General features: G+C 43.0%; 1 protein-coding gene across 3 annotated transcripts in view; it reads left to right on the forward strand.

The window, feature by feature from the left end:
* The window catches only part of LOC121614552 (laminin subunit alpha-3-like), a 54,456-nt gene that overhangs the window by 25,780 nt on the left and 4,295 nt on the right, over nucleotides 1-24,381 (forward strand). Inside the window, exons 22-70 of one of the 3 annotated variants that reach the window (XM_041948484.1) lie at nucleotides 334-472; nucleotides 710-852; nucleotides 1,004-1,107; nucleotides 1,586-1,742; nucleotides 2,092-2,255; nucleotides 2,355-2,463; nucleotides 2,558-2,655; nucleotides 3,870-4,068; nucleotides 4,544-4,670; nucleotides 4,956-5,104; nucleotides 5,547-5,662; nucleotides 5,903-6,114; nucleotides 6,229-6,433; nucleotides 7,356-7,500; nucleotides 7,596-7,736; nucleotides 8,041-8,202; nucleotides 8,369-8,470; nucleotides 8,565-8,648; nucleotides 9,213-9,443; nucleotides 12,107-12,220; nucleotides 12,747-12,865; nucleotides 12,969-13,049; nucleotides 13,129-13,229; nucleotides 13,348-13,401; nucleotides 13,504-13,655; nucleotides 14,061-14,171; nucleotides 14,270-14,381; nucleotides 14,593-14,760; nucleotides 14,926-15,122; nucleotides 15,415-15,531; nucleotides 15,824-15,978; nucleotides 16,186-16,327; nucleotides 16,448-16,547; nucleotides 16,628-16,744; nucleotides 16,843-17,013; nucleotides 17,338-17,489; nucleotides 17,606-17,800; nucleotides 17,889-18,037; nucleotides 18,220-18,382; nucleotides 18,477-18,604; nucleotides 19,196-19,340; nucleotides 19,451-19,546; nucleotides 19,656-19,813; nucleotides 19,920-20,037; nucleotides 20,143-20,283; nucleotides 20,392-20,522; nucleotides 20,761-20,895; nucleotides 21,753-21,873; nucleotides 22,191-22,873. In XM_041948484.1, the coding sequence (XP_041804418.1) occupies nucleotides 334-472; nucleotides 710-852; nucleotides 1,004-1,107; nucleotides 1,586-1,742; nucleotides 2,092-2,255; nucleotides 2,355-2,463; nucleotides 2,558-2,655; nucleotides 3,870-4,068; nucleotides 4,544-4,670; nucleotides 4,956-5,104; nucleotides 5,547-5,662; nucleotides 5,903-6,114; nucleotides 6,229-6,433; nucleotides 7,356-7,500; nucleotides 7,596-7,736; nucleotides 8,041-8,202; nucleotides 8,369-8,470; nucleotides 8,565-8,648; nucleotides 9,213-9,443; nucleotides 12,107-12,220; nucleotides 12,747-12,865; nucleotides 12,969-13,049; nucleotides 13,129-13,229; nucleotides 13,348-13,401; nucleotides 13,504-13,655; nucleotides 14,061-14,171; nucleotides 14,270-14,381; nucleotides 14,593-14,760; nucleotides 14,926-15,122; nucleotides 15,415-15,531; nucleotides 15,824-15,978; nucleotides 16,186-16,327; nucleotides 16,448-16,547; nucleotides 16,628-16,744; nucleotides 16,843-17,013; nucleotides 17,338-17,489; nucleotides 17,606-17,800; nucleotides 17,889-18,037; nucleotides 18,220-18,382; nucleotides 18,477-18,604; nucleotides 19,196-19,340; nucleotides 19,451-19,546; nucleotides 19,656-19,813; nucleotides 19,920-20,037; nucleotides 20,143-20,283; nucleotides 20,392-20,522; nucleotides 20,761-20,895; nucleotides 21,753-21,873; nucleotides 22,191-22,196 (6,636 nt within the window). In that variant the 3' untranslated portion in view covers nucleotides 22,197-22,873. Of the gene's footprint in view, nucleotides 1-333; nucleotides 473-709; nucleotides 853-1,003; nucleotides 1,108-1,585; nucleotides 1,743-2,091; nucleotides 2,256-2,354; nucleotides 2,464-2,557; nucleotides 2,656-3,869; nucleotides 4,069-4,543; nucleotides 4,671-4,955; nucleotides 5,105-5,546; nucleotides 5,663-5,902; nucleotides 6,115-6,228; nucleotides 6,434-7,355; nucleotides 7,501-7,595; nucleotides 7,737-8,040; nucleotides 8,203-8,368; nucleotides 8,471-8,564; nucleotides 8,649-9,212; nucleotides 9,444-12,106; nucleotides 12,221-12,746; nucleotides 12,866-12,968; nucleotides 13,050-13,128; nucleotides 13,230-13,347; nucleotides 13,402-13,503; nucleotides 13,656-14,060; nucleotides 14,172-14,269; nucleotides 14,382-14,592; nucleotides 14,761-14,925; nucleotides 15,123-15,414; nucleotides 15,532-15,823; nucleotides 15,979-16,185; nucleotides 16,328-16,447; nucleotides 16,548-16,627; nucleotides 16,745-16,842; nucleotides 17,014-17,337; nucleotides 17,490-17,605; nucleotides 17,801-17,888; nucleotides 18,038-18,219; nucleotides 18,383-18,476; nucleotides 18,605-19,195; nucleotides 19,341-19,450; nucleotides 19,547-19,655; nucleotides 19,814-19,919; nucleotides 20,038-20,142; nucleotides 20,284-20,391; nucleotides 20,523-20,760; nucleotides 20,896-21,752; nucleotides 21,874-22,190; nucleotides 22,874-24,381 lie in introns of those variants that run through there. The other 2 variants (XM_041948482.1, XM_041948483.1) reach the window with 2 other exon arrangements.

A 24,381-nucleotide genomic window follows, 5' to 3' on the forward strand; every position in this document is an offset into this window, starting at 1 on the left:
CTAACGCTTACACTTGGCTTTCCTGGCCCTTTCCATATTGTAATGCGCTACTCCACCCCTCAACAAAAGGGGAAAGCACGAGTGAGAGCAAGGATCTTGGTGGTGGACGAAGCTGGCTTTCAGTCTTGCTGTGACTGTAAGTGAAGGGCCTGCCTTCCTTTGGCTGTGTTTTCCACTCTACGCCTTTGCTCGCTGTCTGTTGATTAACCCGCTCCGTTTGCTTAAGTCCCCCTACCTGCCATGATCTTTAACCTTCCTCTTAACACTATACCCTCATCGTCTTCTTAAACCTGTGTCATTGCAGTCAGTTGTGTGTCACTCTCGTCCCTGCAGAGTGAGGTCAAAGTAACAGTGCATGTTGACCCAAAAGACGGGAGGCAGCACTTATTCCGTGTGGTTCTGCGGTTCACTAACCCGAGCAGCACCAGTGTGTCAGGTAGCATCAAGGCTACCAATAACAGAGGCACTGAAGGTGAGGCTGCCTCTGACATTCAGTCATCTCTTACACTTCATGTGCATTTCGTGTCATATCATCAAATCCAACCCATTATTGAAGAAGTAAAGTAAATAACCCATTCCCTTTATGACTTTTGTATGGTGTGCCATGTGTGTTGCTGTATGCTGATGATGTCCCATTCATCGTTTGTTTTCTGTGCTCTCAGCTGTGAGTGTCTAACATTGCAAACATTTCTACTCTGTTGTTCGGCAGGGTCAGACCAGAGCAAGGAAATAATATTCCCTGACAGTCCCTCCCCATCGTTCCTCACTGTCCCAGGAGACGGCTTCGCTGAGCCCTTTGCATTGACCCCTGGGAAATGGATTATTCACATAAAGGCAGAGGGGGTTCTGCTGGTGAGTTTGTACAGAAGAAAAATATGCCGAAATTATCATGTGCTCAAAGTTGAAAGAACAAGAATTGGAGTCTGTGTAATATTGTACTTTGAAATAACAAATGTGCAATAGGCTGTAACCGCCAGTACACACTGTCACTCTCACTCTCCAGGACTATTTAGTGCTGCTGCCCCGGGATTACTATGAGGCACCTTTGCTGCAGGAAAAGATCACCCAGCCCTGCACATACTTACCCACTGCAAACAGGGACACAAAGTAAATCTTTAAGATTTCTATTCAGTATCTTTGAGGCCTGTCGCTATTTCATGCTCACCACTACACATGCATGTCGTAAATAGGTTTTGTTTTCAAAGCCAGCCATCCCTTTCTTCATACAGTGCTCACAGCTCAAGTTCTCCATATATAGTTCCATGCAGTCATTGGCTTGGTTCAACTGAACTTAACGTGATCCTACAGAAGTCTATTAGCTTGTTTTATATACTATGTTTTTTTTAGATATAATAGATTATAACATCCAGATGATTTGATACATGCCAGAGGGTAAGGAGGAAGTTGCCTAATTTTTCAATAGAAATATGCACTACATATATGAGAGTATACAGAAGAGATAGCCTTGAATAATTCCTAATATTCCTTGCATGTTAGACTTAACTTCCACATCAACTAAAATAGCATGGTCATGTAATTACTGCTCATCATTCTTGCTGATTCTGCCTATGCTTGTCTCTCCCAGCTGTCTGTTGTATAAGCATGTGGCCATGGATGGCTTTAGCTCTGCACTGGGCTCACAAGGAAAGCTCTCCAGCCGTAGCGGGCGCAGGAGGAGGCAGGCTCGTGTGCAGCGTCCCACCCCAGATCACCCTGAGATGGCCGCTCTCAATGGCAGACAGGTACAATAAAGGGCCTGGATTTACGCACATGCCTACATACAATATAGAGCTGTTGGACTCAGACTTTGGTTTCAATATTGCAGCGAATCAGCTTTTAAATCATGACTTGGTTAAAGAAAAAGCCATAAAGCAGGTCCTTGAGAAGGTTCTTATCAGCTATTTCAAAGTCCAGAATAAAAGGACGTGATTGGACTTTTAGCATCAGGACTGTGGAACTACAACCCAATTAACTAAGGCTCAGTCTTTTAAGTCAGCACTTGAACATGATTTTTACCTCCCTTATTTGTTTGTCCTTTCACTGGAGTTCATTAAAATGAAATAAAACAACTTTGTATGATCTGTCCTGTAGTCGCAGCTCCAGCTCAGTCTTCGTGTGCCTCGTCCAGGCCCATATGTCCTTGTCCTGGAGTATGCCAGCGAGGTGGACACTGTCCAGAACGTCAACATACTCATCAGTGGCCAGCCAGGTGGCAACATCCCAGCCAGGGCCAACATTTACAGTTGTGCCTACAGGTGAGTGCTGTATTTGTTGCTTCAGCATTCAAAACATCTCTTGTAATAGTGTTTAGAAAATATATGTTTCTCAATTGTTGCACGTCTTAACCCTTTCAGCTTTTTGTGCCGGAGTGTGACCGTGGACAGTAATAATCGTGTGACAGTATTGCAGCTTTCTCATAGGACGGACATCCTTCTGCAAACTTCCACTTCGTCATTCCTGCTGGTAAGAGAAATGTTTCCACACAGGATTTAGAATTGCTCAATATGTAGACAGCAGCACAACATTTTAAATACATTTAAATACATTCTTTCTGTAGTATAAAGTGTATGCAGTCCCTGCAGAAGAGTTCTCCATTGAGTATGTAAATCCCAAGGTGCTTTGTGTCTCCACTCACGGCCGCTTCACTGAAGACAGGTACGTCACCTTGTATAAACCCCATTGCATGCTTTTAATAACATATGGAGAGATTTGTACAACACCCATGAATGTAAGCTGCAATTTAGGAGCTGCAAGACTAGACCTATATATTGTGTCGGAGTATGGAGAAACACATCTGTTTTCCAGGTGCGGTTGCATGCATTCCTCCAGCTGGGGAAGGTCATACACCTGAGGCTGAACTTTGGGTCAAACTCTCTCTTTCTCTCACTCATGTGACCACTTTTGGGCTGCAACTAACCATTTTCATTGTCGATGAATCTTTGGATTATTTAGTTAGTTGTTAGGTCTATAAGATGTCAGAAAATGATCAGAAATGTTGATCAGTGTTTCCCAAAGCCCAAGATGACGCCCTCAACAGAAAATATTCACATTTAAGAAGCTGGAATCCCTGAAAAATGACTGAAACGGATTAATTGATTATAAAAACAGGTGGCAATTGATTTTATGGTTGACAACTAATCAACTTAACTCTTAATCATTGCAGCTGTGAAAGAAAAAGTCAGAATTGCAAAGGTCAACCTTTTGATTAAGCGAAGCAGAGCACAAATACTCGAAAAAAATGCAATGATGGCTTAATATCTTAAAATGTAATGTAAGTCCTGCTTTGTGTTCATGCCTTTAAATTTTTAAACTTACATAGTTCTATGCTGACTAATGGGTTATTCAAATACTGTGGGACGCATTCCCTGTTTTACAAAACACATATTTACAGAATATTAAAGATCCTAGGTAGAGACAAAAAGTAGGAAAGAGTAGGAAGAGTTTTGACATGTTTGTGCACCAATTTAGTTTATAAATCTGGAAAAAAATGAAATTCAGGGAGGCAAATTTTGCAAATATTGGGGTGAAATGGGGAGGAAGAATCAAGAAGAAGGAGAACATGCAACCTGAAGGCAGATGGTTAGCATGTAATACAAAAGCTTTCCTTAGAAGTGTGTGTATATTTAGTGTGTGATGTCAAGATTTCTGCACACTGATGAGAGAGAGTGTGATAGGATTCCATGAGGATTTCAAGGTTTAAGAAAGGACTATTGGAGATTAATGTCTTCTCATTGACTGGAACCTCTGACTTGCCGCTGACCCTCTCCTAACACCTCACATCGTTCTGCTACGATAGCTCTTGGCAAACACCTCAAACGCTATCAGCAGGCTTTATCTAACAGCATCTTGTTGCTTTTTTATGTTTCCAGTCGGCACTGCGTTCAGAGGCAGTTCGACAAGCCAACCTCAGCCTGGATCCTGTATGCCGGCCGAGATGGACAGCTATCTTTGGCACCAGCTGTTTCTCCCCAACGAGGAGAGAATGAGAATTGGAGAAGGAGACGACAGACCGGGGTGTTCCCTGTCCACGAACCTCAGAGTGATGGGATACTGCTTAAATACCCTCAGGTAAAAAACTGACCCTTCCTAACTCGTTAAATAATCTGAGTTTTCCTGCACTTGATCCCTGCTGCCGGGAGGTGGAGATGAGCAATGTCAAAAAGACTTAAACCATGACACTTAAAGACATAATATGTAACATTTCTGCATTGAAATGTCTTAAAATGACTGGACCTATGGTATATGTTGTGTTAGGTTGTGTATTTATACTATCCAAAATATCAGAGAGTGAGGAAGGAAGTTGACTAACTAGCTAGTTATCCACTCTCTTGTTTACTATTGTTTGTGTTGCTCACTTGTGATGGAGCGCGATTATTAATTTTCATCAGCACTAGAGGTTGCTTAACAATGAAGACAACTCCCGTGATCCCATGCTACTTCACTACATCGTCAGCCTTTCTTTTGTTACTGTCTTGATTGAGAGACACGTAGCATCAGAAATTACAGACTTTGTGTTGAATGTTCACCCTCGTTCCTTTTCCAGACGGAGATCAGTTTCACGCCCAAGGCACCCCTCTCTGGCAGGTATGTGGTTGTGGTCCATTATCGCCAACCCGAACACACCTCCTTCCCCGTGGAGGTCCGAGTGAACGCAGGGCGTGAGTGGAAGGGTGAGTGTGTTGGAGGAAGTGGTAGGTTTACTCCTGTTGAATGAAATGGAATTAAAGATTTTACTGGCTCACATTGGATATAGGCATTGACTGGGAAAGCTCTCTCAGTCAGGGGGTGATTCCTCCTCAAAAGCAGATTAAGTCCCCGGGTTCATGACAAGATGATCAAAGGCCTTGGACACACTTCCCTATATGGCTTTAGAGGAGGCACGGATTATTGTGCGGCATGCTTGCGTTTCCTCCTCGTTCTCCGCTCGACTTTAACTCCTTTAATTTCTCTTACAGGTTCAATAAATGCATCCTTCTGCCCAGCAGTTTCAGGCTGCAGGGAGGTTGTGATCACCGATGGACGCATTGCCCTTGACTTTGACCAGAATTCTTGGCAGCTGCCCACCATCTCTGTGATGGTGCCACCTAGGAAGACACTTTTTCTGGTCAGTGGTGTATGTGATAAGTCAAACACACACAAATCGTGTTTACCCACTAAATTTGACAGAGACGTGGAAACAAATGAAATAAGTAAGACATACTTCTGTGTAAAGTCTGCAGCTTTGGAGTTGTTCAGGTTCAGCACTTGGCATGCTCAGGTCCTCTCTCCTCAGTGTTATGCCATATCCCCAACAACAACAATGAAGGGACTGTACTCTACCTGGCAGCCCCACACAGCTTTGTACAAGCTAAGCTTCCAGCCTCTGTGAGGCAGGGGCAGGCTGCATGCCTGTTATTCACCTGCTTTACTTTTCCTTTTTCAGAAAAAAATTGAGCAGAAATATATGACTTAATCCCTTCAAATCCTCAATCTGTTTATCACTCTCTCCATCATACTGATAAAATATGTCATTTTATCATTTGTTATGATTTGTGTCTTTTGCGTAGGATTACGTCTTGCTGGTTCCAGATAGCAGTTACACCGCTGATCTCCTGAAAGAGAATCCGCTGGATAAATCTGCAGATTTCATACAGCGATGTAGAGGAGAAGGTTTCTATATTGAGTAGGTATCCACTGTGTCTGTGAAACAAGCTGGGCTCAAATCCATTTGAAAGATGTAATCTGTTGTTTTGTTTCGTGGTTTTGTTTTAAGCTCCTCTCTCTTCTAGTCTGTGATATATTGACACTTTATTCACCAGTGCAGCAGTTTGACAATAATAAACATCACAGTGGAAGTTTTTGGAAATGGTGCCCTCTAGCTGTGATAATGCAGTGAAATCCTTTTATTTTTGTGCCTCCGCAGCCCCAGAACTTCTTCCCAGTTCTGCAGAGACTCTGCCCGCTCTCTTGCAGCAGCCTATAATGACGGAGCTCTGCCTTGCAACTGTGATAATTCTGGCTCCACAGGAACCACTTGTGATCCGAATGGAGGACAGTGTCCCTGCAGGCAGCACATCATCGGTCGACAGTGCACAAAGTGTGCGACGGGATACTACGGCTTCCCCTACTGCAGACGTGAGTGACTGGTTACTTGTTCTGGTTACATTGTGAGACCTTCCTGGTCTCTAAGTTCTAGTTAGTTTGAAACGTATTTGTCCGAGTGAAATCCCCTCTCTCTCCCTCCTGCAGCGTGTGAGTGTGGCCGCCGACTGTGTGACGAGGTGACAGGACGCTGTATCTGCCCCCCTCAGACGGTCAAACCAGCCTGTGATGTGTGTCAGAGTCAGACTTTCAGCTATCACCCTTTGCTGGGCTGCGAGGGCTGTGAATGCTCTCCAAATGGCATCAAAGCCAACACAGGGCCTGAGTGTGACCGCGTCACCGGACAGTGCATGTAAGTGAAAACCTACTGAGGCTGCACTTATTAAGTATGGAGGTTAGAGTTTATTAGTGAGATTCGTTGGCAGGCTGCATGACATCCACAACAACCAGATAACACGTTCCTTCTTCCAACAAATATATTATCCATTTTGTAGTAGTAATTTCACAATCTCAGTAGGAAAATCAGTCTTTCCATCTCATGAATCTCTTTGATGATTTGAATTATACTGTACTACCACTGTAGGTGTGTTGGTTTGTAACCATTTGCAAGTGATTTCTTTTTTAGTGCTACAGTCAGTATTTTCAGTGCTGCTTTCAGTTCATTGCCCTGTTGCAGAACTTTCACCTGAAAGCAGAAACGTTACTAGCATAAAAATAAAAAACTCAGCTAAAACATAAAATACAGATTAAACAAGACAGGACGTCATTTTAAAGACTTCAGTTTGTAATGACAAAAGGTAAAAAGAAGAATATTTTAGGTCACACCTTGGAGGAGAAAATACTGTTTTTTTCAATCTGGCTGTTTAACCCAAATCACTATAAAACTCAATAATAATAATAACCTGCAGTGGTTCTGATTTATATTTATGTCTATTTGATGCTGGCTATAGATTTATTGTAGTCCTCTGTACAGTTCAGTTGTCGTCTACCTTAGAATAAAATTTGCTCAAATGCATCATTGAATATAATTTCTTAACTCCTCTTAATTCTCTGGCTGGAATGTGTCGCCTGCAGCCTCTTCACCGTGAAAGTGAAACATGACACCTAAGCGCTTAGAGGAATTAACGAGGGGATTAGTTCACAGTCCAGTCATATTGATTCAGAAAATGGAGATTTTTTCCTAATATGACTTTATAAATGTATGAACCACACATGACTGCTTTGAAAATCACATCCAGAATTTTGCTAAAGATAATGTGCCTGTGTGTTTGTAGTTGCAAGCCTGGGATTGGAGGCCGGCAGTGCAACCGTTGCGCTGCAGGTTATTATCGCTTCCCTGACTGTCTGCCTTGCAACTGTAACCGAAGTGGTGTCACACCTGACGTGTGCCACCCAGACACGGGGAGGTGTCTCTGCAAGGTAAGGCCATGCCATCAAAAACTCCCCCTGACCCATGTTTGGTTGTTTGGTCTTTCCTCCGCTCTGACTCTCTATCACTGCCGCCATGTTTGTAGAGAAATGTTGCTGGAGTCAAGTGTGATACCTGCTGGGAAGGTTCCTTCTTTTTTGACCCCTTCAACCCTCACGGCTGCACCAGCTGCTTCTGCTTCGGAGCGACTGACCGGTGTCAGAGCTCCAGTAAACGCAGGGGGAAGGTGTGTAGGCTTTTCGTGCCCCTGCATGTCTGTGAATGCCTTTGGAAATTTCATGCCTGCAAAGCTGTCTGTCTGATAGCAGTTGTGTGGTGAACAACGTCATTTGTTTAATGAAAGGTGAACATGGTGTTCAGGAAAACATTTGGCTCTGGGTACATTCTTTAATACGCCGTCACCTCTGTTTTCAACTACAATGAATGTTTTTTTAATGGTGTGTTTATATGTTATAAGTCCATGGAGTGAGTACAGTGCAGTTTTAAGATGGATTTTTTCATTTTCACCCCCAAATACTCCCCTTTATTAGTTTGTTGACATGCAGGCCTGGCGTTTGGAAAGCCCTGACCGGGAGGCGGTTTCCTCTGTGCTGAACACAGCCAGCAACACAGTGGTGGCAGACATCCAGGAGCTGCCTCCCACGGTCCAGACTCTACACTGGGTGGCACCAACGTCCTACCTGGGAAACAGGGTGAGTCAAAGGAGGGAGAGAACATCATGGCAACTCTGCGGTGAATGTTTAAATATGGAAACACATCCAGAGTAAAAGCTTATGGTTATTTTCTTAAGGTCTGTGTTCCAGTGGTCTCTGCTGTCCTTTCAGACAAAGCTGACAGACATTCCTCCCTTTGCCTTAGGTCTCATCTTATGGTGGTTTCCTCACCTACCAGTCCAAATCTTTTGGGATTCCCAGTGAGGGGATGACTCTCATGGACAGAAGACCTGATGTTGTGCTGACTGTGCGTAGGGCTGCTAGTTTCTTCACTCTTAAACCTCTCTTTTTTTCTGCGGTAGAAACACAGTTCATTCATCTAAATCATTATATCCCCCAAGGGCCAGGATATGACCCTGATCCACATGGCTCCACAAGTCCCACTTCCAGACAGGCTGTATCAGGGCAGAGTCCAGCTCCTGGAGGTAAATTGCACACCAGCTCCTCTAGTTGATTTAGAGTCTAAAGCACAACAGGGATTTCAAATCAACCACATGGTATCAAAGCGGATGAACAGCACACTGAGCCTTACCAGTTATGAGATTCCTTGGAAATCTGCCTGTTGGATTATAAGATATGTTTGTGTGAAGCAGATATTGAAGTGAAAGTGGGGCTAGTAGAAAATTCTGCGAATGTCTAGAAGGGTTTATCCTCTGGGGAGTGTAACTGTAACTTTTTGAAAGTTCACAGCAATCTGCCATTAGGTTTTGTTAATTTTGGGTATAAGTGAAATGTTACGTTGGTGATGGTGCTCGGGGAACAGTCGGGGAGCCACTAAAGCACTTAAGATTCATCCTCAGAGGACTATAAGTATTCATACCAAGTTAGAGACAATCTGGCCAGTCGTTGTTGAAATATCTCACTCTGCATTTAAGTGTTAAATAATTTAACAACTCTATGTTGTACTTCTCTGTCATATTAAATCTACTGAAATGTGATTTGTAAATATAGTTTTCCCGTACAGAAAATAATAGCTCTGTTATCTGCAGGGAAACTGGCGCCATGCTGTCACCAACAAGCCTGTCTCCAGAGAGGAGTTGATGATGGTCCTAGCTGGCCTGGTTGGTCTGAGGATCCGAGGCTTGTACTTTACTCAGAGCCAGCGACTCAGCTTAGGCGAGGTGGGCCTGGAGGGGGCGACTAGCACAGGGACTGGTGGTCCTGGAAACACTGTGGAAGATTGCTCCTGCCCCCCTCAGTACACCGGAGACTCCTGTGAGGTGAGGAATTAAAGGCCATCAGACATCCCTCAATACTGCTGGTGTTTTTTTGTTTTGAAAGAAGGTGTAAAGGCGTGTTAGAAGGTTTTTTTGATCATTCATCTTCAACCTGTTTGTCAAATAAAAAAATGCAACGTTGCTGCATATGCAACAGAAGCTCAAACAAGTAAGGCTTCACTAAAAGTTTAGCATGTTAGTGACTCCTGCCGTGGATGTTAAAACTTGAAAGGAATCCAACTTCATTGACATAATGGAAAAAAAAAAATTCCATTCTCAAAAAAAGTCTTTTCTCTGCCTGAAATGTACATAAGGGTGTGTCGATGAAGTAGAAAAGCATGAAGACGGGGTGGGGATTAGGATCGTTTTGTCAGGTCTGAGAGGCAGCGGAGATAACAAGCAGGGTGGAGCAAGGCATCTTGTCATCTTTGAGGAGCTGGACCTCCTCCTCATATTTTTAGGGTGTCCTGACACGCCTGAACGAAGTACCACACCCTAGTCCAAGAGGAAAAATCCATCATCGGAGGAGGCTTGGGTGGAATGTACTGGAAAATACCGGCTGGAGGGCTGTGCGGCCAAATCGTGTAGCCCCGGGCTGGGATATGATGCACAATCACGCAGACATAATATTAGTGATTGTACAGCTATAATCACTGGCATGGCTACGGCTCACAGAAACATAGTGCAAACAGCCGTGATGTGGTTGCTAAGGAAAAGCTTTACTTGAATTCTTTTTATCCTGGGAAAAGTGCTGACTGTGCTTCTCCAGTCTGATTTGTATACACGTGATGGCAGCAGATTTCCTAACAACAGCTAATTAAAAAGGAGAAAAGAGCAACTGCCAATTAAAAGAGCTTTTCATACAACAGAGATCACTTATTAGTTGAGAGAAAGAGGAACATCAAGAAAACTGTAAAATGTTGTTGTCGAGTGGGTGCCGTTGCCATAGATGTAGTTACCTACTCATGTGTACGTGAGCCGTTGTCTGATGGGGAGTGCTTTTAAGGAAGTTTGATTATATATGCCTAGAGGCGCTATGACAAGGTGCCTTGCCTTGACACATGGGGTGTGGCAGTTGGCAACACATTGTTACTCATAAAGCTGAGTGTGTGTGCCTGAGCGCACCTACGGTGTGTGTGTGTGTGTCTGCGAGTACAGCCGACACACCTAGTTGTGTCTGCTGTGTGTTTGTGGAGCGTGATTCAGGTGTGAGTGCGTTGTCTGACTTTCTTCTCGGTCACATACTGTGTACTTGTACAAACACCGTTATAAACCACACACACACAAACAGGCACACGGACGCACGAGCACACACACAGAATATTAATGCACTGTTTTACTGGCTCTGTCAAGTAGAGGCTTTGTCACCAGACCCTGCAGCTTTAAATAAACACAGCAGCATTTACATTATGGTGATTTTCCTTTTCTCTGGTCTCATTTCCTGTGTGTGTACCCGTATTTGACTTTCTGTAGGTATCTCAAGCTATTTTATGTGTGCGTATGTGTGTGTGTATGTGCACGCGCACGTGCGAGAGACAGCATGTACACACTTGCATGTGTGTGCTTGTGTGCCTGCATACACTCATACTGATCTGCAAGACTGACTCAGGTAGGACACGGGGCGTGTCCTCCTCGTGTGCGTGTGTGTGAGTGTGGGTATGTGTGTTTAAGAGGCCGAGGCAGGGGCGAGTGGAGCGTTATTTCACACAGGCTAAACGTTAGGAATGTCAGATACGTGTATGGATCGACGGCGGCACACCCGGGTTTTGTTGCAGACCCTGCTATGTTGGACATTGATTGGACTCTGCTGTGCTGGCCACAGGCCCTTCGGCAGAGGGGAGCGACCCCGCTACACCAGGCATCATGACAGACAGGCTCAGAGGATACAGTACCCTTCAATTCACGACCAGGGAACCCAGCGGATAGAGTATCCATCAGTGAATGATGAAGGCACCCGGAGGGTACACTACCCCTGGGTACATGACAGAGGACAGAGAGTTCACTTTCCGTCTGTTAATGACAGTGGCGCCAGTTCTCAGATTCAGGTAAAATCTGTGAAGATCTCGTTGTTGAAGGGATGTTGTTTTGCCTTAGCTGTAGCTTGCATTTCTCAGCGTCTCAGGTGTGTCTTGTTAGTGTCTTGGAGGTTGTTATCTCTGAAAGCAAAGGGCGCGCCTCGGCCCTTCGTTGTTAATTGTTTATGACGCCCAGTTCAGGTCAAATTCATTGCTGTGTGCTCTCACACTCCATGACACACCAAACAGACGTGGTGTCTGGGAGAGAGCTTTCAGTACGCTGCGAGTGGTGGCACAATCTCTGGAAACACTGTAAAACAGATTCTGTGTTCACAGTTTCTAAGTTTAGTCTCTCTAAACTGCAGTGTTAATTGGTGTTCTGTCACACACCGTGAAATCATTCAAGGTTGGGTCATGAAATAGTGTATAACTTAAATGGATAAATGTCAGATTTATTTACCTTTGTGCTGTTAATAGTTGCACAGGCACATTAATGAGCAGGACTGCTTTTTACAAATTTACAGGATTTTTATTTCTATATATATTTATATATTATATATATATATATATATATGCATCTGGTATATGAGTCATACAATTAAGCAGTAACTTCCAGTTGGATAATCATGTCTTTATATTTTCCTTTTGCAGAAATGTTCTCCTGGTTACTACAGAGATGGCAGTGGGCCTTTCCTGGGCCGCTGTGTGCCCTGTGAGTGCAACGGTCTGGCTGATGAGTGTGAAGAGAAGACCGGAAGGTGTCTGGTAAGAAACACACTCAATGTAAGCCTTACTAATGGCATCATGGCAACAGGTACACAGCGCCGACACCCACACACCTAAAACTGAGAGTGATTACCTCCAGCGGACTCCGTGTTCATGTAACAACAGCTTAGTCAGAGTCTAGACCTCTCAGCCTCAGGGCACATCTGTAGGCTCATAGCTTTGTGTTTTTTTATGTCAACACATCAGAAATATTATTTGATTTGGTTCCCTGATTTCCCGGGATGGGGCCCCTCTCGCTCATTATTCTCCTTGATGGGAGGAGGTTCATGCATTTCAAAATCTCAGCAGTCTCTGCTGTGTAATTGTTATGCAAGACACTCAGGACTGGGCCTGTGTGTGCAATGGCTGCATGGATCCACACCCTAGCAGCTCAAATGGACACAGGCAGGCTGTATGAAAGGCCAGCCGCAGTGCACACACAGTAGAATTTTGTTTTTTTATACCTCGCTTCCTTCTTCATGTATGGTTTACAAGTGGTTTAATGAGCGCATTGTGTCATTTTCAGAACTGTCAGCAGAACACAGCTGGGGACCGATGTGAACGCTGCAAAGAAGGTTACTATGGAAGCGCGGCTCAGAGGACATGCAGAGTTTGCCCGTGCCCGTTCAGCGTGCCCACAAACAGGTGCGTGAAAAGAATAAAGCACCTCCAAATTATGTGTTATAATTAAATGGAAATGAAATATTATTTCAAGAATGAACTCATGATCATCTCTCTCAATGTGCAGTTTTGCAGTAGGTTGCAGAGAGGTCTTTGGAGACTTCCAGTGTATATGCAGAGCGGGCTACACAGGGGACAAGTGTGAGAGGTGAGATCAGTGAACAGACTGTGCAGACACTTTGTGTTTTGGAATACTGTCGGCTTATTTCTATTTCTCTTTCCCATAGCTGTGCTCCTGGTTACTATGGTGAACCACTGACGCCAGGAGGACGTTGCCAGCCCTGTAATTGCAATGGCAATCGCAACAACTGTGATCCCAAGACTGGAGGTTAGATTCTGGATTTAACAATGCATGAATTCACCGTTTAATTAGTTCAATTCATTTGTGCTCTTTTTAAATTCCTGTACATCATCGCACATTTCATTTAAATTAACTGTTTCTCCAGTTTGCAAGAACTCACTGGAGCCAGGAGACACGAACACCGATGAGCAGTGCCAAGGTGAGTTAATAAAAACAACCAAGGTGTTTTTGCTGTGACACGCAGTTTACAATAAAAACTGAGCATGAACCTTTGCTAATTCAATCCCCTGTTGTGTTCCAGAGTGTGACAGTTGTGCCCAGACTTTAATAAGCGAGCTGGAGAAGCTGGATGATGAGCTGGGAAGGATCAAATCTCAGATGGACAACGCCACTGCCAGCACCTCCTCCCAGGATAGGCTGAAGAAGCTGGAGAAGGCCGTGTCAGACACCAAGGTAACATGTCAGCGTACTGTAACCCTGCACACGACTGCTTCCTACACATACAATGCACACTCACACGAACACACACAGACGCACAAACAGTTTGGCACAGGATGGGTGTGCTTGTTCAAACATTCGAGATTCCTGCTGATAAGCCATCTCAGTGAATTTTATCCGACAGCTTGTGTGTCAACGAGTTAGAGACCACATTACTGGATGGTTTGTCGCACTGACCCCTCAGGTGTCACATCCACTTCATTTGAGTGTGCATCCTTCATGGATTCATGATACACCACTGAATAACTCCCACAGCTGCACCATTTGAAAACAGCCCCTATCAGCCTCAAGCTCCGGCACTCCACCTGAATGTGACTTTGTACAGCTTTATTTACATTTCTGCCACTGTGCTTTTCACAGATTCTCGTCAACAAATTCAGCTCTGCCATCAACACCCAAAAGTCCAGAGTCAACCAGCTGGAGGAGGACACACTCAATCTCTCAGATGACGTCAGCTCCCTCAGAGACAAGGTAAAGTGCTGGAGACAAGGCCTTGCATTTTATCCCAATATCAGCACGCAACAATACGTGAGTAAGTGTGCATTGTCGGTATGTGATTTTTTATTTAGGCGGATAAAAAGGCTGCCGAAGCTGACAAGGCTGTGGCAGATGTTGGAAAAACCCACAAGAGGGCCAAAGATCTGGACTCAGAGATTCGAACCACTCTCAAGAAAATCCAAGGTAAAGGCAAACCTCAGCTCAGCACCACAACTCTGTCTGTTCTGTCTTTTACTGTCTGAATGTCTTGTTTTCAGCTTCTTTCTGCCTACATGTTTTGTCCATTAGCATGTGTAGTTTATCTTTACACGTAGTGTAATAGTCTCCAATAATACTGAATGGCGCTGACTGTGAATATTTGCTTGACTGACCGTGTGTTTTTCTGTGTGCGAAGCTCTGCTGGACCAACTGAAGAACGCGAGCACTAGTGATAGCGTGTTGCCCAGTGAAAACCTGGCTAAAATGCTGGAGGATGCTCAGCGCATGGTGAAGGAGATGGCGAACAGGAACTTCACCTCTCAGAAGACAGCTGCTGAGAAAGAGAGAGACGAGGCCAAGAAATGTAAGATACATCGTCCATGCTTAGAAACTTGAGTTTTGTGGAGAGCAAACCCCTACGCTGTTACTTCATCATAACACTGGTTGTGTAAGTGGTTGTAAAAAAAAAAAAAGTTAAACGTCATTGCAAGAGTTAGTAACATTTAATTTCACTGATTCTGTATTCCAGTGCTGGACTACATCAAGGCTAATGTAAGTAAGCAGTGTGACCAGAACGAGGCTGCAGCAGAGAGGCTTCGGGGCCTTTTGAAGGGGTACGAGGCCAAGCTGAAGGACCTGGACGAGGCTCTGAAGGAGGCGATGGACTCTGTGAAAAAAGCCAACACCCAGAACGGACTGAATGCTCAGGCAATGGGAGATCTGCAGGTAATAACTCACAAGTAGTTAATCAGTTATGGGAAACTCATGGGCATGTTGGTTAATGATTAGTAAGGAAAGAAATGGTAATTAGGATTATATGTATGTATGAGATAATGCATTTCAGCACATGAATGATGACTGGCCATGTACTATATGGTGGTTTCTTAGGTAAAAGTGCTGTTATATATTAAGGTTATAAGAAGGTATAATGTAAACTAAGTAAAGAATGAAAGAATTGAAAGACTTGCTATTCATTGTCATTACACGGTTTGTGTAAATAATCTTGTCCTCCCAACAGAAACGCATCGAAGACTTAAAAAAGGAGCGCAAGATTGTTGAGGACCAAGTGACCATGGCAGGAGATGAGCTAAAGAAAGCAAAGGATTTGGCCAAAATGCTATCCAACAGCAAAGCGGTACGCTTAACAAACTGTAGCCTGCATGCTCTTTACTTCAAATTATTCTCTCTGCACTTACATATCATGTGTTGCTTCTCACTGTGAGCCAAAACATTGGGACACACTGTAGCTGTGTTATAATAAACGGCCTCGTCTATCATCCGACACCGGCAAGCCGTCAGGTCCTAACATGCCGTCTACTCAGATAATGATCTTTTTTTTTTTGTTGTTGTGCCCCGAGGTGCGGTAAATGACATTTTCTGCTCTTATGAATAACGTGCACTCATTCCCCTGCCATTCTCCTCTGTAGGAGTACGAACAGCTGGCAGCACAGCTGGATGGTGCCAAGACTGACTTGACCAAGAAGGTGAACGAGATTTCCAAGGCGGCAGCCAAGGAGGGCATTGTGGAGGCTGCAGAGCAACACGCTAAGAACCTCAGCAAGCTGGCAAAGGAACTTGAGGAGTAGGTCTTCTGTTCATACAACAAAGCCACACAAGCTCATTATAACCTGAGGACTACTGAGTGGATTTCAGCAAACAATGTCTGTTGCTTGTGCTAGAGGATTACCTTCCTGCTTCAGTGCTACTGAAACCTGAGATTTTTATGTTTTGCGCCTCTGTTCTTCCTGTTCTCCGGTTTATTTTCTTCCCGTGTTCTTGTGTATTACAGTGCTGTGAAGAACGCAAGTGGCCGCTCTGAAGTGCGCAACGCCAGAGACGCTATTGATGCCTATAAGAACATCACAGATGCAATCAATGCTGCTGAGGCTGCAGCCAAAGAGGCCGAACGTGCAGCAGACAACGCCTTGAACGTAAGCCACAGACTTGATACCCCAGTCATTAAGTAACTGCACATGCTTCTTTGAATGATATCATGATAATAATGTTTTCAAATACTGTTCCACAACCAATATGATTTTTTGTTCCTTTAGAATGTAAACAACCAGAAGCTGACAGAGAGAGCAAAAGACCTGAAAAAGACCGGTAATGATCTACTGCAGGATGCAAAGAAGGCAGATAAAGACCTTAAAGGTAAGTGAGCCCTACTATTAAATCATTGTTTTTAAAATAACCCTAAAGCTCACTCACGCATTCATGTTTTACTTTGACAGACGCTGCTGCTGACCTTACTAACCTGACGAAGCGTCTGGAGAACGCTGACAAGAAGAAGAAAGATCTTCAGAAAGACCTGCTTGATGCACAGAACCAATTAAATGGCATCAAGAGAGGTAGAACTAGTCAAAGCAATATAGCATGAATATTTAACCGACTGAGTCTCAGTCTGTTGCCAGAGCTCACCTTTCCTCTTCATTTTTCTTTGAATCAGATGACATCGGTGGTATGATCGACGAAGCCAAGAGGAAGGCGGCTGCGGCCAATGGCACGGCCAAAGACACTATGGACAAACTGAATGCCATCAAAAAGGACATTGACAAGATCAGTGTCACTCCTGTGGACTCCAACCTGAGCAAAATGTTGAATGATGTGGACCAGACGGGTGAGATTTTGAACAGACAGTCTTAAGGAACATTAGACAATACTACAGAATGACCACTTTTTTATACAACCCTGATTCCGAAAAGGTTGAGACTCTGTGAAAAAGGTGAATAAAAACAGAATGTCCCAATGTGTTTGAAACGTGTTGCTGGCATCAAATCAGAATAAGCATATATTTACAAAAAATCAATGAAGTTGATGAGGTAAAACATTAAATACATCGTCCCAGCTTTTTCGGAATCAGCATTGTAGAAAAGTGTTTAAATCCTGCGAAGATGTTTTTACACATTGCTATTTGTTTTCTCCCCCTCTTCTCTACTTGCAGTGAAAAACTTGCTTAAAACCATCCCATCTCTGAATGATAAGATCTCAGAGGTGAACAACCTGACCTCGCAGTTCTCCCCCAAAAGCAACATAACTGAGAACATCAAGAAGATCAAAGAGCTCATTGAACAAGCCCGGGATGCAGCCAACAGGGTAAGGTCCCACTCCGTGAACACATCCAAACAGTAATCAGCCCAAATCAAACCAACATGTCTCGTATTTTTCATCGATGGGTCTAATTTCCCTTTTTTTTCACGTCTTTTCTCCAGATCGTGATCCCAATGAAGTTCACAGGCGATGGCCACGTGGAGCTGCGTCCGCCAAAGAATCTGGAGGATCTGAAGGCCTACACAGCCCTGTCCCTGTCGCTGCAGAGACCTGAAGGCAGAGGAGACGGAAGCCGCCGACGCCGACAGGCCAGAGACAACGGAGACATGTTCGTGTTATACCTCGGCAACAGAGATGTAAGCGACTCCAAATGCTTGTGAATGTTTTGATGCAAAGATTTAGTTTGTAATTGGGCACATGACGTTAAAAAACTGTGTCTTGTAGTCCTCTAAGAACTACATAGGTATGGTCCTGAGGAACAACGTGCTGTACGGTGTGTACAAGCTCAACGGAGTCGAGTACGAGATGAAAACGGGTTTCATCACCAAGTCTGTGTCTGAGCCGGCCAAGTTCGATAGAGTGGACCTACGCAGGTAAACTGAAAGCTTAATTCAGTTGTTATTCACCTGTTCTCATGATGTATGTGTATATATTTTCACTGTGACTTGCTACCTTTCCCTGTCGGTATTTTAACGTGAAAAGAGAACAAGATTTGTGAAGAATGTGTTGTAAACGCGATGAAAATGTGGATATTCTTTCCCCTCTCCCGATTTAGAATTTATCAAGATGCAGAGCTGGTCCTCACCAAAGATATCACCTCAAACACACCTGGTGCCCCAATTACGAGCAGTAATAAAGGAGAGGAGAGCAAGAACCTGCTGGATCTCACTCCCAGTGACATTGTTTTCTATGTTGGAGGCTACCCCGCCACCTTCACTGTAAGCAGCAAGGAAATCAGAACAGCAAGGCTAATTTTTTTTTATTTTAACTAAAATGGGTTTTAACACCTTTCTCTGTTTTGCTTCCCCTCAGCCGCCAGCTTCTCTCAAGTACCCCATGTACAAGGGCTGCATTGAGTTCTCCTCTTTTAACGACAAAGTCGTCAGTCTCTATAACTTCCAAAAGGTAGAGAAGGTCAATACGGAGACTCCATGCAAGAGGTAGGTCCGAGTATGATTAGAGTTGAGACAACATGTTGTGAAATTATTTCAATGTACAGCAAATAACAAAGACGGGTTGTTTGTTCTTTGTATTGCCGTCTAGAGTTTTTGTCTGTCTAGACATTTTCAGTCTCACCCCACCCTGGTTTTTGATGTTTCCCCTGTGGCATGAATGGATAAAAACCCTCCTTGCTGCCTGAACAATGCTTTTGAACTTGGCACTGGTCCTTTCTTTGCTGCACTCACATGATCATGTTGTGTTTTTTGTGGATTTCCCATAGCGATCTGGGTGTTTCCTCACAAAGACATGTGGGTCAGGCTGCTTGTGGCCTTTTACTGGTGTTTATCAGCGGGCTAGCCCTACCTTAGACTGCTGAGCTCTTTTTTCCTGCCTCTTGTCCAGTGGATGGTTGAGTGGGCTCCAGCCCCACTGCGATCCTGAATACGTGGGCATAGAAAAAGGGCAGATGGAAAATTCTTTCAAGACAAACAGACATGCAACCTGCACTTACAGAGCATGTTAAATGTTAGATTGTTGAATCTTGAATCAGATTTTTAAAGTAGTACTTTGTGACTTTCACCTCTATCCAGATATGTACCTCCAATGGATTCTGACTACTATGAAGGCACTGGATATGGCAAAGTGGTTATGGGTAAAAACTATAATGTCCTCGTCGTCGGCATGACCATCTATACTCGCTCAGAAAACGGTCTGCTCTTCTTCATAGGAATTGAGGTAAGTTGTTCATATGGTCACGTTTTAAATCTTACATTTTGATACATTTTTAGTAGAATTATCTGTACTATTTGCAAAAATTTGATCACTCTATTTCCTCTCTAACATAGGACAATTACTTCACCGTGACGATAGAGAAGGGCACCATTTTCCTACGCGGTAATTTGCTCAAAGCACCAGTCAAACATGACAAGAAATTATTCCCGGTAAGAAGCTTTTTCTTTCTCTTTTTCTTCCTCAAGACTCAACCAGATGACATTTGTAAATAAAGCATCATTCATTCAACTGCGTCTCGCTCTTCTATCCTTTCTGCAGATGCAGGACTGGGCAGACATCCTCATCATTAGTTCAGCCCAGGGAAAACTCACTGTCCGGGTGAGCAACATCGATGTGGTCACAGCCCAAGCCGACTACAAAAACAACAAATTTCTAGAATACTATGTTGGTGGTGCCCCACAAGAATTGAGGGAGAAGTACGTGCCCATCATTTTCTCCCTCCATCGCTGTTTGTTGTGAGTTAGATGATCAATCCTTTCCCACTTTATGGAGAATAACTTGAGTTTCTGTTCCTCCTCGCAGGTATAGCATCACCATGCAGCCATTCAAAGGATGCTTGAAGAATCTGAAGCTGAATCAAAACTTTAGACCTCTTGCTGAGCATGTGGGCATCAGCAAAGGTTGCCCCAAGGATTCCCTGGTAGGACGCTAACCCCTGCATCCCACTGCTCAAACCACAGTTATTGTATATGGCTTATGTGTGCCAATTCATTAACTGATATATAATGTCCATGTTCTTGTGTAGGCTACTCGTAAAGCAGAGCTCAACTTGGGAGGCTCCCTGTCAGCTGACCTCAAGGGCTTTAGTCTGGCTAATAACGTTACTGTTTCCCTCGGATTCAAGAGCACAGAGAATCAGGGTCTCATTCTGCAGGACAAACACCTGGTCAGTCCTCACATTTACTTTGAAATCTGATGTTTTAATTGTGAGATCAGAGATCAAGTAATACAATGGGGCCAAGTTAAAAAAAAAAATCTTTTTCCTGTTTTCCAGGCTAATGGGATGAATCTCGTGTTGGAAAATGGCTATGTCATTCTCAACTTCGACAACAAGATCTGGAAATCAAACAAACAATATCACGATAACAAGTGGCATTATTTGACTGTAACCAGAAGAAGTGGAAGGTATGAGAGAGGCTGTCTTTTTACATTCAAACATAAATAAAAAATACAGTGAACATCCATACATCTTTAACAGTGTTTTGACCACTAGTCTGTGGGTTGGTGTGATTTTAACAGGTATATGGACTGAAATTAAGCATGTCAAATACTATGATATAGAAAAATTAACAAAGTCTGGCAAATACTCAATAACTACTTGAATCTGTGTGCAAATAAATACCGTGATGATTTTTCCAAACAGGATTGAGCTGGTTATTGATGATGAAGACAAGGGTCAGGAGCAGAGTGGCAGCACTTCCATATCTGACACAGGTGGCGTCTTGTTCCTGGGTAAAGAGAAGTTCAAAGGCTGCATTTCCAACCTCTACACAAGACGGTAAGGTTTCCTCACTTTGCATTGCATGACTGCACAATTTCACAGTTATTGTACCTACAGTGGCATGCAAACGGTTGGGCACCCCTGGTTAAATTTTTGTTACCGTAAATAGTTAAGAGAGTCAAAGATCCCCAGAAGTCATAAACATTTTAAGTAAGATTAGTGCATTTGTGCATTAGTCCAAAAGACCTTCATGAAGATTTAGCAGGAGTGTTGGTACACTGTTCTACTGTGCAGCAACACCTGCACAATATGGCCTTCATGGGAGAGTCGTCAGAAGAAAGCATTTCCTTCATCGTCACCGCAAAATTCAGTGTTAGGCATCAACAAGTCTGAGGCATTCTGGAAAGAATGAAGTTAAAACAGAACTTTTTGAATGCAATAAGCAAAGGTATATTTGGAGATAAAAGAGTCCGAATTTCATGAAAAGAACTCGTCTCCAATGATGATCGAAAATCTTTGGCTAGACCTCAAAAGAGCAGCTCATGCAAGACGGATCTCACAGAACTAGAAGCCTTTTGAAAGGAAAAATGGGTGAAAATCCCCCAAACAAGAACCAGAACACTATTAGCTGGCTACAAAAGGCCTTTACAAGCTGTGGTTCTTGCCAAAAGGGGTGTTACTAAGTGCTGACCACGCAGGGTGCCCTTTTCCTTTTTTGTTATTTTGAAAAACAGTAATAAAAAAAAGAAAAATCTTGCTTAAAATATTAAAGAAATGTGTCAAGCCTTTGACTGTATGTTGCATGGAAATCGCTCATCTTTTACTAGATTAGCTCATGACTGTAGCAGAAATGCACGCCACTGTGTGTGCTTCGATGTCTGGTGTTTTATATCTGTCATTTGTTCTGTTTGCAGGCCAGACAACCTGTACAAAGCTGAGGACTTCAGCACCTTCCAGACATCTGGAGACGTCTTGCTGGATGTGTGTACTGCTGACAGTCCCGCTCAACTGATGCTGGACCGCATCTCTAACAAGGTGAGTGTTTGCCTTACATACCCACACATACTGTCATCCATGTTAGTAAGCAAGTGAAAAACCTGACATTTGGATGAAATAATTAAAACCTGCCTTTGTTTTCTTTGAATTAATTTACATTATTGTGTGTCAAAGTACATTATTATGTAGATGTACAATATGAACATGGTGAGTTGATGATTGAGTCCGCTCACTAGCAGTAAGTCACGCCCACCCTTATCTTGAATCTCCTATATATTGTTGGAGGTGAAATAATAATTACAGTGTATGTCTTACGTTGGCATTGTTTACATTATATCTTGCTGCCTTATTTCCAGAGATGAAGAAGGAGGAGCCCTAAGACCCGCTGACGCTGACAAGAATCTATTATTGACACGAAAAACCGGCAGCTTGCAGCGCAATGTTCTGCTGGTTATGCACAAGCTCATTTCTCTGCAGTGTACTTGAATAAAAAAAGTTGCATGAACGTTCCTAATAATCATAAGAATTATTAAATGTATTGTATCTTTGTCTGTTCTATTTAAAAATCCAGTAATAAGAAAACACTCACAATAACAAGCTTGAAATCAACTCATGTCTCTTTTCTTCATGTGACTCAGTAATGAACCACTTTCTCACAGTCATTCACAAGCACGTGTCTACTAACTCACTATTGTCAGACCTAAACGCTGACATACCTGATTATATAATGATATAGGTATTTACTATTCTATAAAATAAGATAAACAGTTAATATCCTGTAAACACAATAGGATCTGCAGTTTCTCAGCATGTTCTGGCCTTTTTTATCTGATAAGATTCATGTGAAGTTGACTATGGCATACTTCTATATTCTACTTTGAAGCATATAGTTGGATGCAAATGATATATTTCAGACTTGTTAAATTATTTCAAGTTAAAGCACTTATCATGGAAATGGAAACCCCTGCAGTTGTGGGCCACTAAAGGCCTGTGAGAGTTTGTATGTAATACCGGGCTATGCAAATAAACTTGTCTTGACTAAACAACCAAATCTAAATTTATCAGTCTTCCATCTCTTGAAACTCGTAGAGGGTTCCCGGCATTAAGGTTGAGGAACACTGAAATGTTGGTGTTTCACAGCTGAGAGTAGAGCTTACCTCTGTATGTTCATGTTCGTTCTATGTTCTCAAAAGCATGATACACAATTTCCTCAAATCAGTGTGGATCTCGCATGCCCATCATAATTCTCTACGCTTTGTGTATTTGATGTGGAGTGTCTGACTAAAGGAGGCCAAATCTCTACCACCATCTATTCTCCAACAACCCCTGACACGCAATAGATCGCCTGAATAATGAATTCTGAGCTGCTGCACGAGTTCATGCGAGCGCAATAATCAGTTGTTGACAGTGCAGTGAAATTCAGTCATGGGCTTCTGATATTGCATTATGTAATATCTGTGTAATATTTGGGGCGTAAACTGACCCTCATCCATTCTTTTTATTTTTTATTGTGCCAGGACCAAATGCATCATTCCAAAAAGGTCCTTGAGTCTGTTTACAGTTTTAAAATCTCTGCACTTCTATTACGAGTTCACCCCTGTTGTCCTTGAGTGTACGCCTAACTGAAATCACTCATATCACATAAGCACCTACTTTCCTGCATATGCTTCGCCGAACACTAGAACAAGCACAGCTCAAAACTCCTAATTATGCTGAAACCAAACACACCTCTGAATAAACAGAAGGTTTGTGGGTGTTGTGCTGCAACAAGAAACTCAAAGTAACCAACATAAAGCATCTGATGTATTATTTTGTAGCTATAATTACATGATTCATACTGACCTACCAGTTATCATCAGTGCTAACTACATGACTGATGAAATCATAAACTACCAGGTTATACTTGGCTATTTATCGAAGACATAATATGCTGGTAGTTAACGCTGTTTGGGAGACTGCTTTGGTCTGCATCATAGCATTAGCAACGGACAGTTTATCTGCAGCAGTTACCATTTAAGTCATTTTTAAAGCAAAGAAACTTAAAAATGCACTAGTTCGAGCTTCATGTTTGAGAATATTTGCTGGTTTTCTCAGTCTTCTATGACAGTAAAGTGAATATATTTGGGTTTTGGACCATTGGATGAACAAAAATAGCAATTTAAAGTCACCTTGAGCTTTGGAAAAATATGATGGACATTGTTCACTCTGAACGATTCATCTACAAAATAATCAGCAGACGAGTCAATGATGGCCTGCATTTATTTCTTCTTATATCAATGTAGCAACAAATCCTCTCACAAAAATGTATTCCTATACCACCCAAATTGTTATTTATAAATATTTAAGGTTGCATTATTTAGTGTCTGGACTCCAGCACCTAATATTTCTCATGAGAGATCTTTTGTTTCACTATTTGTGGGGCCCGAATTTAAGACAGTATGTTTAATGTTATTTATGTATGTTATGTCATTCTTTATTTTCTGACAGAGTGGAACCCCTCTGGAGACTTCCCAAAGATGTTTGAGCAAACAAAGATTTTGGGGCCAA

Source organism: Chelmon rostratus, chromosome 12 (assembly GCF_017976325.1).
Source record: "Chelmon rostratus isolate fCheRos1 chromosome 12, fCheRos1.pri, whole genome shotgun sequence".
NCBI lineage: Eukaryota > Metazoa > Chordata > Actinopteri > Chaetodontiformes > Chaetodontidae > Chelmon > Chelmon rostratus.